We start from the raw sequence: 15,356 nt of genomic DNA, 5'->3' as shown, positions 1-15,356 counted from the left end.
TCTTCTTGTTTCTTTTAATGAATGGATCCAATAGCAAACTTCCTTGGCAAACAAGTAGCTCAGTCTCCCAGTCTTGGTGATTTTGTGGTAAAAATGCAATTTGTTAAGAAGCAGCAAGGGAGTATGGGCAAGCGAAATGAAAAAGAATAATTTGGGAATTAATTAAGTGGAGTTTAATTAATTGTACTGAATGTTTTAATCACATATTCAGAAGAAGAAAGAGCAGCAATGGGAAAGTAGCCATCACTCAACAGTACCTTGTTTAAAAAAATCTATTTTGCCCACAGGTGAGTTCTCCAGGCAACAAAGAGTGTTTAACTAACATGAAGCTCTACAGCATTGCTCTGGCTTTAAGACTCACTGTTATCATCATTGAAGCTCGAGGTAGGTTTTCTATTGATACATTTTACTCTTCACTTCCATCTTTGCTCCTTCTCATTTTTTTTCTTGATAAACAATCAGGAGGCTCTTAGATTAATAGTCAGTTGCAAGCCTCCTCATTATTAGTGAAAAGACTATATCCTTACCTGATAATGGGAAAGCCATTAAGAAAAAACCCCCCAAACCATCATGTCCATGGGGTAAATTGATGCTAAATATAGTCTAATTCAGTCACTGGAATTCTTACTCCATTCCATTCTTCTTAATAAATCTTGCCATAAAGAACTATGTGAGATTCATGCTTGGAAAGATTCTCATTCAGTTTGAAGTCACACCAATTCTGGCCAATACAAATATCCCTTCTTCAGTAGAGACCAAAACTTGTGTCCCCTCATGAATCCTGGAAATTAGATCTCCTGAAATCCTAGCAATGTTGACCTACCCTGATCTTTGAGGTATTGTTGTTTCAAAAATGGTGGCTGAATAGAGAAGACTCACCATCATAGTCCTAATAGCAACATTCTTGAGAATGTTGATAATTCCCTTCTGAGGTGGCGATTCCCCTGCCTGTCCCCTGAGACAATTTTGTGCTGCTTTTTGCTGATAAATTGTTCAAATTAACAAAAATCTTGACTGTTTGTGGGTGGGGAGTTAATGTGATAACTGAAGTAATGTCTTGCCATGTGATCTGGAATTCTGATTCTAATGATGCTTTTTGGGATGTCCTCAGTTATTTATGGGCTGGAACCTAGCTCTTATGTGGAGCTGGAGAAAGTGTGTGACAAGCTGAAACTGGGAGATTATCAAAACTTCACTCCAGAAAGGAATGGTGCCAGCAGATTTCAATAGGATTGTAATGGTCCTTTTTCCTTAAGAGGCACTCCTTGAATGTGACTGACAACTATTGCCTAGTGAGGAGGTTTGGAAAAGAATGGAAAGAGGATAGATGTAAACTATCAAGAGAAAAGCATGAGTTGATTGACAGCTTATCTCATAAATGGCCATTTAGCCCAGTTTGAAAGAAACTTAGGAAAAATCTTTTTAAATAATTCAGAGAAATTCCACCTTAATTAACATGCTATAAACAAAAGTGGGAGATGTCTTTTATAATTTACAATATTATCTATCTTAATCTAGTATTAAAGTTATCCTACTGAAATCTGTGTAATTCTTGCTTCCCTGATCTTTCCCACCTGCATGGGGTTTGACTGTACTATTGCCACAATAGATAACTTTAATTGGGATCTGAGATCCCATCTGTGCAGCCTCTACCATGAATATAATATTCCTCTGGACCAAATGCAAAGGCTTGAGCTCCTGCTTTAGTGGGTAGTTTAAAATGGTGGTTGTATTGGACAGAGGGGCCTAGATAATCATTTCTTTGTGGGGTACTGTAGGATTTCTCCCCCTTTCCCTCAACCGCCAATCTTCAACATTAATATGAATGTACTTAGAATGTCATCTGAAAGTTCAGGATATGGTACCATTAGTATGCAGATGATATTTATGTGTACACACTTGTCCTTGGAAATTACCAGAACTGAATGGGACAAAACAGGCTAAATCTGGACCCAAATAGGATAGCATTGCTGCTTTGTTCAGTGATGTGCTTTGCCAATTCCAGTTCTGTCTCTTGAAAAGGAAGCTCTACCCTTCAAGAAGCTAGACTGTAACTTGAAGGTTCTCCTAAATTTATGGCTACTATTGGATGGGCAGGTGGACTCTCACAACATCTTTGTCTAACTTTGGATGGCTTGCCAGTTGCAGCCCTACTTGGAGCAAGAGAGACCTTTGATGACAACTCGGTCCATTGCAATTACTTGTATAGACTACTGCAAGATTCTCTATATAGGGCTGCCTTTGAAAACCATCCAGAACATTAAATTAGGGCAGAATTTGATGGCTGATTTATTAGCTGGCATTCCTCACTTTGAGCATATTACATCAGTGTTATGAGCTCTGTATTGGATGTCAATTGGTTTCTGGATATAATTCAATAAAGCTTACAAAGTTTGGCACCTGGATACTTCCAGGGCTGTCTTTTTCTATCAGAATCAAACTGATATAATCTTTGCAGAATGTTAGTTTCCCACTTTTGTGAAGTAATGGGTAAAACTGCAGTAATGTGCTCAGAATCATAGTTTCTCAGTAGAAGCACCTGTGCTTTGGAACAGTCTCCCAATGGAGACTTGAATCACCTCTGCTATTATTTTGGAAGTTATTGAAATGGACCTCTTCAAAGGGTGCATGGAAATTTAGATGCTCCTGCCTGTGTTTGGTCAATGGAAATTATGTTGGACCACCATATTATATTACAGGGTTATTTTGTTTCTTAAAGATTCTTTTAATGTATTTAATCTGGGGTTTTTAGCTTTATAACATGGATGTTTTAAACATGTTATTGTATGTGAATGTTAATTATTGGGATTCTGTCTAGATTACAGTGGTGTTCAAATACAATGAGTAAATAGAAACACATGACTTATTTTTATGGAAATTAAAAGAATGAAGCAAGTTCTCAGCTTCAGGGGACAAAATATTTTGGCCAGCCTTACCAGCCCCTCATCTTTGGTACACTTTTCCTCGTTTTCTCCCAGCAGGGCTCCTACCCAAAACATCATACAAGGTACAGAGACACACTCTTCTCCACCCTTTGCCATTTACACTGTTCGTGAGAAGCCTTCTACTGTAACATTTATGCCTACAGTAGTGAGCAATTTGTCCAATTTTGTGTCCCTTCTCTTGGGATGTCTATGTGAACTTGTCATGTCCAGTTACTTGTACTGTTCATGTTATTTAAGTTTACACTCAGATAAGAGTGTTAACATGCATGTATCCAAACATAGGCACTGGCTTTTCAATTTTGGCAGAAAGAAGCTCATATAATTTGAAAGATGCAAACTGTTCCTCCCTGTTGAATTTTTTAAAAATGTATGGCTACACAAGCCTGGAGAAGAGCAATGATTTTACTTCACTGGTGGCTTTCTGTGTGCGTGTGAAAAGATGTATTTGTATGTTCAGAGCTGGTGAAAAGGTTTGCATTCTAGCATCTTTTATCAGTTAGGAGATTGGTGTCCTTGCTGGTTCATACAAAGCCCTTGGTCAACAACTGGAAAATATTAATCAGATGAGGGATGAATTGGATTCTAAAACTGAATGCTGCACAAGCATTTAGACCATCCTCTAAGGTTCTGCTCCACATGCTCTCTCATGCTTAAATATGGGCAGGGACAGCTAGGAGCAAGCCTTCTCAGCGATGGCTTTCCCTCTCCTTCTGTGGCATACATGTTTATTTTCCCCAAGTCTTTTGATACATTCAACTTATTCTTCTTATCAGTCTTTATGGTTATATTTACCCTGGGTCTTTATGTTTTTTCTATCTGTTCCGTTTGAATTTTAAAGGGCAATTTTAGAATGGAAAAACTTTGTGGGATGGTATAAAATTAAACAAAACTGAAACACTGATTACTTCATTACCTCAAAACTTATAACTTTTCTACTTCATGACCTATATCAAAGATTAGATAATGATGTCTCTAAAACAATTTCTATAAAATAATTAATCAATTGATTAATTGACTTATTGTTTGATTGATTAGTGAGATTAGAGTATTTAATGCAAATAGTGTGGTTACTGATCAGTGTAAAAGATCAGCGATTTGTGTAATTTAATTGAATAGTAAAAGTAGTGATTTAGTGAATTTAATTGACCAGTGTGATTGGTGATTAGTGTAAATAATTGATTAGGCTGATTCTTGTTTTGTGAAATTATTTGACTAGTGTGATTATTGTATTTGATTAATTGGTGTGGTATTGGCTATATTGATTACCCAAATATTTTGTCTGATTGAGCAATTTAATCAATTCACTATCTCAACAAACCTACCATGCAGGGAAAAAAAATCCAATGCCAAACCACAACCCAAAGAGAAAGAAATCCCCACCAATGAACCACAAGACTCTTGCACATGCTTTATATGTAAAGAAACTCTAAAGGATAATGAAAATTCCACCAAATGTTCCCTATGTGACAACTACGCTCACCATAGCTGCTTGGGATTACCCAAGCAAATGACTCAATTCCTAGAATCATCCAACCATGCATTTTCATATTTCTGTCCACCATGTAAACCCAAACTGGACAAATATATTGCCCTGTTTGATAGAGTTGATACCATAGAAACACGAATGACATCCCTTGATACCATAGGAGCATCCCTGGACATTATAAAAGCAAGATTAACTAACCTTGAAAAAAAAGACTCAACACAAAAAAATGAACCTCCACTTAGAGTCAAATAACCTACTCTCCAAAAAACAATTTGGTTTCAGGAAAAAATTGTCCTGCAATCTTCAACTCCTACACTGCAAAAACATATGGCATGCATAAGTGCACCAATGTACCTACCGTCCCTGTCCTATTGTTTCTTTTATTTTTTTTATTTTTCTTATATGTATCCATGTATTCATAACTATGTTTTTACTTATACCTATTATCTTGTAAGCAATTGACAAACCAAAATAAATAAATAAATAAATAAACTCTACTTGACCAGGGTATAGCTATAGATGCAATTTGCATAGACTTCTGCAAAGCCTCTTACTCATATTTATACTTATGCCTATTCTCTTGTAAGTGATGGACAAATCAAATAAATAAATAAATAAAATAAAAATTTCTGGATATGTGCTTGTGCATATCTAGACAAGCCCTCTAAAAAAAACTTTCTGTCTTTCTCAAAATGGTGCACTTGAAAAAAACAGGCAATTTGTATTCCTTAATAGTGCTTAAATACCCAAATAAATAACATTTAAAAAACATTTATTTTCATTTCTTGTCATTGCTGTTTTTGCTCTTGCGGAGCAAAACCCGAGATAGCCCTTTAATGTCTTCTTCTTTTCTTTTAGAGAGCCGACTGAAGGAATCCTTGAGCTGTTCCAATGACTACAAATCATATATGAACTGCACCTGGTCTGAGCCTCGGGAGGGAAATGCCTTTGTCAAGATGCACCTTTTCCACAAACATAACCATTCGTGAGTGGCTGAGCACTGATTCATTTACAGGAATTTGGGTGCACAAAAAAAGAAAAGGCAGGGCAAAAGAGGATTTCTAGAGGGGTGTAATGCTAAGGGACAGGAGCAGGGATGGGATCCGACTGGTATAACTACCAGTTCTGTTGCTCTGCATTGCAGGTGCATGCGCGAGTCACGCAAGTCATGTGAGTGCAATTTACGACCTGCTGAGCTGCCCAGACAGCTGAGCAGTGCTGCGTGCAAGTGTGCAGTGGTTGGAAAAGCCCCTTTTTCCCGCTTTTTCAACCGTAGCTGTGTCGCACAAAGCAGCTGTGGTTGAAAAAGCAGGAAATAATGGTCAGGTAAGAGCCCAGGCAGGTGGGTGGGCCAAAAGAGCAGCAGACATAGAACCAGTTCTCTGTCTGCTGCTCTTCAGAATTACCGGTTCTACAGAGGTGGACAGAACCGGTAAAATCCCACCCCTGGACAGGAGCTTGTGAAATAGATGCAACTCGCAAAAGGGCAAGTTAGAACTGTATCTCCACTGGTGCTTCACATGTTCTTATGTTCCAATGTCATTCTTATTTGTAGGAAATAATTCATTCAAGTAAATAATTAACAATCAAAAAATTAAACATTCTGTACTTTGGGAGAAAAAAATAGAGAATAAATGTTAAGAGAAGTACCATTTAAACATAAATTATGTATTTTTAAAAGAAATCTGCCCTTTCAGATAGTGTCAAGAGGGAATAGATTTATGAGTGAATGCTTAGAAAATTACCACTGTGTCAGCTTGGCTTTCTGAAAGTTATTTTTCCCCTGAGAAAGAGGAAAGAATTCTCCTAGCAAGGTTTTTCTTAGTAGTCTTCTTGTAGGGTTTAATTGATGCATAGGAAGACTAGAAGACATCAGACTGCAAGCGATAGAATTAAAAAAGGAAAGATGGGGCACTTATGGACTCACTAGGACATGCTTTTCACACATTCCAGTTTATCTCTGGAAACTTTGCTGAAATTTTCTTCTCCCCAAACAAGAAATCTCAATATAATTCCTTTTTAAATATATTGAATGAGAAATATGGAGGGGAGAGGAGGAAGAGGAGGAGGAGGAGGAGGAATAATTTTGGCATAGAATTATGCAGACGTGTCATAAGCACAAATATGGTGGATACATTTATCTATTCTAGTTTAAGGGTTTTTCCTTATGGCTAAGTTAAAGTGTTACATACCTCAACACTAGTCAATATATACTTTTACGCTCTCACTGGTGACTTCTGTTCTGCCACAATTAATATTGGCAAATGGTCTGAGCTATTTTTTTTAAAGTCATATAAGAAATTTTAAAAAAGGATTGTTTGATTTGCCAGTTTAGCTTTACTCCTTCTAAATGTCACCAGTTGCTCAGAAAATATCTACCACTCAATCACCTTTACCTGGGATGTGGAGGCGTAGTAGGTGAATTTTCAGAGAAGGTTAAATGAACGGGTTTAGCCATCTGTTAAAATTTGTTCTGGTTTTGAACAAATGTTTTGCATGGTGCATTCAAAAGGAGTCCAAATGAAACCTGATACAATTTCTGGATTAGCTCTGCTAAATTTGTTTTCAAAAACAGACCAAATAATAACTCATAGGCACAATGAGAATTTTTTTTTCATGAAGAAGCAGAAGAGAGCCTGTGGTCTCCCAAAACTTTAACCTTAGACTGTCTACCGTTGACCTCAACCCATTCTTTTTTTATATATATAAAATTTTTATTTGGGTTTTCACAAAACATAATACAAGTATAATTTCTTTTTTTGAGAATAGCATGATCCCGAGTTATCACTTCTCCATACAGACACAAATTCAATTTCATATTCATCTTTGTGTTCTATTCCATATCTTATTACTATTTTAACATTTTCTCAATAATTTTTCCCTTCCCTTAGTTTTCTTAATCTTACTTTTACTTATTCCATTCCTTTCTAAATTCAATTATATATATCTTTTTCTAAGTCTCAATATCATTCTAATCATTATATTTATACTTTTGTCTGTTCTGTTTCAATTTCATATTTTCTTTTCTCATTAAACAAAATTTTCCCCTGTAGTTACTGATTGGAGTATGACACCTTTGCATCTTTTAATTTTTATCCCTTCAACTCTTATTTAAACTTCAATTTATGCCTTTACAATTATAACATTCAGTATAACACATAACTTCCAGTTGAATTCTGCTTGGTACATTCTTAAAATACGCACTAAGTTCTTAACGAGAAAGTATATATATAACAATAATAAATAAAATACTTATTCTATTCCAATCCAGCTCTATCATTAATGTTAGTTATAATCTTTAACATCTTTAACATTTCTTTTCAATAGGATATTATACTTCTAGGAACACTTATAATATTTCCATAATTTTTTCATATTTCTTTCATATTCCTCTTCACTTAAATTTTTATAACACATTAATAATAATTAAAATGTTCCCCTCCTTTCCTAATTTCATTCTCTCATTCTCTTTATTTCATTTATTTATTAAACATTCCATTACATTACAATGAGTATTTTATCTATCATTTTAATCACACTTGTTTCATATTTTCAAAGTTCATTTCTATTTCTAATATAACAATACTATCTTATGTACCCTTACAGAATCCCCCTTTCAATTAAGTTTTCACCCATTATCTCTGTGTCTTCTAAATAGGTTTATACCCTTAATCCTTGTACGTTTTCCCTGTTTCTCTATGTCCTGTTTCTGTCCTTTATAATTTCTTTTCCTTTCCCTCTTCCCCCTCTTCTTCTCCCTTCCCTTTTTGATCCCTTCTCTCTCTAATTCTGATTCTCTCTTCAGTAATCCTCTCTTCTGTTTCTTCCTAATATTGTAATTACTTTTCAAACTATTCTTTTTGGGGGTTGTTTTTTCAAATTTTAAATTTTTCACTCTCTTTCCCCCCTTTCCTTTCTTTTCCCCGCATAGAAATACTTGGTCATTGAAGATGCCTTCTTCTTTGTCCCGCCCTTCTTGTTCTACAGGCATTTCTTGTTGTTTTTCATAGTTCTGGATCTCCATTTCTAAAAATTGAAATACGAAGCCAAAAGAACTTCTTCCTTCTTGTGCATCTTCTTTCTGTTTTTTAAGTTCCATTCTCAATTCTTCCAAGAGTGATACCATTTTAAAAACTTTTAAACAATCACCCAATTAATTTTAGTCCTTTAAAGCCAATAGCCCAAAATCCAAAAATCACCAAGTAATCCAAATAATCCAAAGCTGTTTCTTCTTGCTTCTTTTTTCCACTTTCTCTTCCTGGGGTTCTATTATTTTGTTACAAAGTTTCAGTTAAAATGTATCTTTTAGGAATCTTGTTAAAGTTTCACTGTTAATTCCTTTCACTTCCAGGTGGTCTCCTCCATTTTTCCAGACCTTTTGTTTTTTCCTTCTTTTAAAAGTTTTTGAGAATCCAGAAAATGTTCCTTTGACATTTTACTTTCAGCTTAAATACCTGTTAATGTCAAAGTAGATTTTGCCTATTTCTTGCTTAAATCTCTTAGTTGTCAATATAGGGAAGAAAAGAAAAAAAAACCCAAATCCTTTCCCTTCCCTCTCTCATTCGCCACTTCAAAGTCTTCTTTGGGAGCAATGTTATTCTTTATAATTCAAATTCCAGGGTACCTTATATTGTTGCTTTTTCAGTTTGACCCGGTCAGCCAAATTTCTCTTCTTATCTTCCTCCTGAACATTTTTTTCTGGTCAAGTTCTTCTTTGAGGTGGCCATTTCTGACCACTGCTGCAACCGCCTTCAGGAAAGGGAGTAAGGCCATCTGGGGAGGAGAGATGCGACTCTCCTCGACCCTGCTGGTAATCTCTGCCCTCTTCACCACCTCTATGGGGTGGCTTAGCCCCAAAATCAGCCGGCTTGGGGCGCTCCAGTAGTGAGCACAGATCAAAACTGTGCACAATTGCGGATTTCGGTCTGTTGCCGAAGAAACTCAAACTGGAAGCCCTCAACCCATTGTAAGGGGCATGCATAAGAGCACCAACGTGCGTAATGTCCTCTTTTATTTTTACCCATTTCATGTACTCATAATCATGTTCCTAATTATATCTGTTATCTAAAAAATGCTTGACAAAACAAACAAATACATAAATAAATAAACTCTCTTGCTCTCGCTTTATCTGCAATTTGTCCAGCCTGATTGCTAGTAAGCTGTTATTCAGGCTGATCCAGGAATCCAAACTGAGGGTGGGGTCAGAAATCTGAAAGGTACTGAAGGAAAGCCTGTGGGAAACAACTAGATTTTCCTGCTGCCCAAAGACAATGGACTTGGAAGATTCCATCTATGGATTGGCGGGAAAAGAGCATGCCTATACCAGTAAAAAAATTACTACTGTAATAATAGTTGATACTATTCCTTGGGTTTACCAGGCTATGCTATCAACAGTATGGTGAGGAAGGAGCCCTGGTGGCACAGTGGTTAGAACACAGTATTGCAGGCTAACTCTGCCCACAGTCTAGAGTTTGATCCTGACGAGGCTCGAGGTTGAGTCAGCCTTCTATCCTTCCGAGGCTGGTAAAATGCAGTGCCAGATTGTTAGGGCCAACATGCTAACCTTGTAAATCACTCACAAGAGTGTTGTAAAGCACTGTGGAGCAATATATAAGTCTAAGTACTATTGCTATGGCTATTGCAATGGTGAGGAAAGTGTGTCATAGTAAATCCATAGCAAATTCAGTGTTGGGGTAAGTGGAGGAACAATGCAGATAATCCTCGACTTACAACAGTTCTTTTAATGACCATTCAAAGTTACAATGACGGTGAAAAATGTGATTTGTGACCATTTTTCACATTTACAACCATTGAAGCATCTCCATGGTCATGTGATCAAAATTTAGATGCTTGGCAACTGACTCCTATTTATGATGGTTGCAGGGTTACCTGGCGTCATATGGATCACCTTTTGTCGCCTTCTGAAGGCAAAAGTCAATGAGGAAGCCAGATTCACTTAGCAACCTTGTTACTAACTTAACAATTACAGTGATTCAGTTAACAGCTGTGGCAAGAAAGGTCGCAAAATGGGGCAAAACCCACTTAACAAATGTCTCATTTAACAACAGAAAGGGCTCTGTTTGGGCTCAATTATGGTCATAAATCAAGGAGTACCTGCACTGCAAATTGGTACAGTTCAGGATGACTGCAGACTAATTCAGGCAAGGGCTGGGAGTCAGTTGAAGGAGAACATCATGAGGAAAAGAGACGGTTGGGAAATGTTTGTGCTGCAGTCAGATGAAAGTGAAGAAAGCTCTAAGGCTGATTTCAGACAAAGTGCTTCTTTCTCATTGCTCTCCCCTTAATGAGTAATCTATATTGGGAGACATCTTTGAACTAAGGAGTGCTATTGATTTTGGAGGAACTGATGGTACGAAGTACTTCTCCTATCTCTCCAGTAGCTACTCAAAAGAGGTATGTAAGAACATGAGATCAAAGCTTGCTGAATTAGGCCAGAGTTCATGAATCCAGCTTTTCCTTTCCCTCAATAGTTAGTCAGATATCTTTGGGGTGTTTTCAAGCAGGAGAGGGAGACATAGCTGTTCCCAAGACTTGCTGGAACTTTCTGTCACAAATTTATCTAATGCCATTTCAAAGCCATTATTGGCTATTATCTCAGTTTTTGGTAATGAATTCCATAATTTTTATTTATGTGCTGCATAAAGAAGTGTTTTTTCTTATTTATTCTAAATCTCTTCACTGGTTAATCATAGTCATCCCTATTCATTTACTCTTAAACATGCATCATTTAATAAAGCCCAATAATTCTCCAGCCTAATCATTTTTTCCCTAAGCTAATGAATCCCAAATGTTTGGACTGGGTTTTCTTTCCTTTAAAAAAAAAAAACATTTTTACTATTTTTTTTCTTAATGTAAAATACAAATAGAAATAAAGGCAATGGGGAAAATGGAAAGGGGGAAAGAAAAGAGGAAGAGTGAATAAACTGAGGAAAGAAAAGAAAAGAAGGAAACAAAAAGCAATGACTTCCAATTTCTTTTGGTGCATTAAGATCACAGGTGGTATTCAGCAGGTTCTGACCAGTTCTGGAGAACCAGTAGCGGAAATTTTGAGTAGTTTGGAGAACTGGCAAATACCACCTCTGACTGGAGATTTTACAGTATCCTTCCCCTGCCACGCCCACCAAGCCACACCCACAGAACCAGTAGTAAAAAAAGTTGAATCCCACCACTGATTAAGATACATAATGCAGTTATAACATCACATTTTACTAAAATAGTAAACACTAGACATTCCTATAACCATGACCTACTTAGTTGTCAAAACCCAAAATCAAATGTCATATTTTCTCTCTTTCAAAGAGAAAGTCCAGAAGCAAGTGGAAACAAAACTATTTACATTCTTATCTTATCCCTAATGAATGCAATTAACTATGCCATCTCCACCAGTTCCACCATCTTTTCAATCCATTCTTCTGTTCTGGGAATCTATGCCTCTTTCCTTTTTTGAGCATATATGGTTCTTGCTGCCTTCAATATATATAACAAAGCCCCATTTCCCCCCATAACATTATGTAATAATCCCAAAAGAAAAACTTCTTGTTTCCATTGTAAATCCATTTTAAGAATTTTAAATCTTCAACAACTTTCCCCTTTCCAACATTTCCTTGAGAGAAAGAGAAAGACCTCGGACGAGAGGTTTTGCTGTTCTCAATGACTGGCTTGATCCCTTCTCCTTCACCTGAAGACACAATGGGCTAACTCTACCAGGCAAAGAGAAATAAAAGGCTCTGACACCAGTTGCACAAGGAAGAAATATTGTCTCAATGCTGTACAACACTAAAAAATGTTTAAAATTGGGTGGTGGTGGTAAAACCAGCAGTTATATTGAATATTGTGTTGAACAGATTGATTGTGGTCCAATCAAAGCATTTACCTAAACTGAAGTGTTGTGTTTAGTTCTTTCTGGATGATTAGAAATCTTGTTCATCTAGCTCTCTCTACATCATGGATGCAAGAAACTGATGTCACACACTTCTTGTAACACCGGCAGTGAGTTACTCCAGATCCTTTGTCAATCAAAGGAAGTGGTTGAATACAGTAAATGTTGCTACCACAACCTTTTTTGTTCCACTTGAATAGAATAGAATAGAATAGAATAGAATAGAATAGAATAGAATAGAATAGAATAGAATAGAATAGAATAGAATAGAATAGAATAGAATAGAATAGAATTCTTTATTGGCCAAGTGTAGTTAGACACACAATGAATTTGTCTTGGTGCAAATACTCTCAGTATACATAAAAGAAAAGATACATTCATCAAGAATCATAAGCTATAACACTTAATGATAGTCATAGGGTACAATAAGCAACTAAATCATACTAGGAAACATGTGTGGGTTTTCCAATGAATATGTACATGTGATCCTGACAGTGTATGCAATCATGCTTCCTTCACCACATATTATTTATAGTTTGAGGAAATACAAGTTGAAGTTCCCTATTGTGGAGATGAGAAAATATAGTTCATTAGCAATGAAGAAGTGGACACCATCTGCCCTTTTGTTCTTTTTAAGAAAATGAAGAAGTGGTGTTTCAACTACTGTCTTCTGCCTGTTACTCTGAAAGAGGAACTGTTTTCCAATCTGCCAGGGAAGAGGGAAAAAGGAGGGTGAAAGAGGAGTGGATGGTCTTATGGCGATGTAACGTTTCACATATGGAAACCAGGAATATCTATGACAGTTTTCCTAGAAGTTGGTAAAAGCTAAACTGTAAGGGATTGATCCACATCAGTAATTATTCTCTTGTGTAATTGTTTACTATAAGTGTTTATTATATATATATATATATATATATATATATATATATATATATATATATATATATATATATATATATATATATATATATATATATATATTATATATATTTATTATATACTGTAATTGTTTATTATATTCCTTATCCCATGGTCCAAACCACAACTATTTTATGCTGTCTGGCTTGATGGAAGAATTATGGAGAATGTGAAAGCATGCACATTTCTTTATTAACTTTGTTAGTATAATAAAGGTATTGACTTAATTATGGAATTATTCATATTGTTAATGTAAAAAATTGTTGCTTTCCCACCCCCCAATAAAACCAAGCTCTGTTGCTTTCAGAAACCTCACAAAGATGATCTGCAATAGCCAGAAAATAGACGCTGAGATACATTGGCACTGTAGGAGGAATGAAACCAATTTCAATTCCATGCTGATTAATACGTTCATTTTCAAACCTGATCGGAAGTTGGAAATCCAACTGAATGTTGACCTCTTCAAGAACAGTATGTATCTGCATATTCATGTGAAAATATTCTGTGTCCACCTTCCTCTAATCAGGTGGAGACCCTCTGACCAATTTTCCTGCTCAAGTAATTTGAAACAATTTTAAAAGGGGACTACCCTGAACACCTGATGAAAAGGTAGTTTCTGGGACTACTTTGAAGTACAGCAACTTCAGAATGATCACCAACTATAACAGGGGTGTCAAACTCATGTCGTCATGGTGGCATCACGTGACATATCAAGACTTCCCCCGCTTTGCTAAACCAGGCATGGGCGTGGCCAGAGTGTGATGCATCTGATCTGTGGGCCGGGAGTTTGACAGCCCTGAACTAAAACATCACAGTCAAGGGACTTTTTCTTGCGAGCTTAGTTGTTAGGTAGCATGGTAAAAAAATCACAAACTAGAACCCACATCTTATATTCCAAGAATTAGGTACAGATAGTCCTCGACTTATCACCACAATTGAGCCCAACCTTTCTTTTGCTAAGTGAAACATTTGTTAAGTGAGGTTTGTCCCATTTTACGATCTTTCTTGCCACAGTTGTTAAGTGATCACGCCAGTTGTTAAGTTAATAATACAGCTAAAAAATGACTTCTCCATTGACTTTGCTTCTCAGCAAGGTCGCAAAAGGTGATCCATATGACCCCAAGTAACCCTGCAACCATTATAAATATGAGTCAGTTGCCAAGCATCTGAATTTTGATCACATGACCATGCAGATGCTGCAATGGTCATAAGTGCAAAAAATGGTCAAGACTTTTTTCAGTGCTATTGTAACTTCAAATGGTCACTACATAAATTGTTGTAAGTCGAGGACTACCGATGTAGACACTTAAAACTGACTGCTAAGCACAATGGTGCTCTATCCAGATGAATTGTAGACCTAAGCTTCTCCACTCATTTCTCTCAGAGCTACCTTGGTGTTGTGCACTATACTGTTGGGAAATTCCCAGATAGGGAAGGAGGAGGGATCAAGTGGGAGTTAGCCTTGAGTTATTGGAAACCTAGAACTGCCCCACTCCCTAGGTTCCATGGAACTTTAACTATTTGTTTCTAAGGGAAAGTTAGCATTCTGGAGAGTTTCTTCTACTATAGGTAGAACACAATGAAAGTCACCTTCAACCTTTCATGTGTGGATCTGGTGGCTTGGGCCTGCCATTAATCACCTGACTCGCATCTCTCACTCCTGAAGAAAGGGGAAAGTTTACCTTGATGGTCTTGGACTCACAAGCAGCTGCTAGGTTGGCTCCTAATGCGATGGATGCCTTTCTACAGCCTCAGAAGGGGATGGAGACGAAGCCAGGAACTTAGTGGCCATGATGCTTCAGTTGATTCAGCACCAAGTCCAGAATGCCCTGCTCCTGGCAGCAATGGCTACTCCTCCGCAGTTCCACCTGCATAGCTAATTTTGCTGGGTTACCATGGAGGCTTGTCAGAGAGATTTGGGGGAAAAACAGACAAGATAAGAACCTTAATTGCTCAGTGTGAGTTGCTTATGGGAACCCAACCTGCAGCATTCCCTACAGAGCACACAAGAGTGTCTTTTGTGTTAAGCTAGTTACAGGAATTGGCAGCTAAGTGAGTCCTGCCAATCATAGAATGAAAAACTGAGTCATGGACAATTACCAGAACT

The 15,356-nt window shown here is 36.9% G+C and overlaps 1 protein-coding gene across 2 annotated transcripts in view; it reads left to right on the top strand.

The window, feature by feature from the left end:
- Positions 1–287: 287 nt before the first annotated feature.
- The window catches only part of CSF2RB (colony stimulating factor 2 receptor subunit beta), a 42,179-nt gene continuing 27,110 nt past the window's right edge, over positions 288–15,356 (top strand). The window contains exons 1-3 of one of the 2 annotated variants that reach the window (XM_026693303.2): positions 292–384; positions 5,290–5,416; positions 13,557–13,720. In XM_026693303.2, the coding sequence (XP_026549088.2) occupies positions 324–384; positions 5,290–5,416; positions 13,557–13,720 (352 nt within the window). In that variant the 5' untranslated portion in view covers positions 292–323. Of the gene's footprint in view, positions 385–5,289; positions 5,417–13,556; positions 13,721–15,356 lie in introns of both variants that reach the window. The other variant, XM_087968348.1, reaches the window with a different exon arrangement.

This window comes from Notechis scutatus, chromosome 6 (genome assembly GCF_049901735.1).
Source record: "Notechis scutatus isolate UNSWTSFEM ecotype Mainland chromosome 6, rNotScu1.2, whole genome shotgun sequence".
NCBI lineage: Eukaryota > Metazoa > Chordata > Lepidosauria > Squamata > Elapidae > Notechis > Notechis scutatus.
The sequence above is the reverse complement of the archived record's forward strand: the minus strand, read 5'-3'. Positions and strand labels throughout refer to the sequence as shown.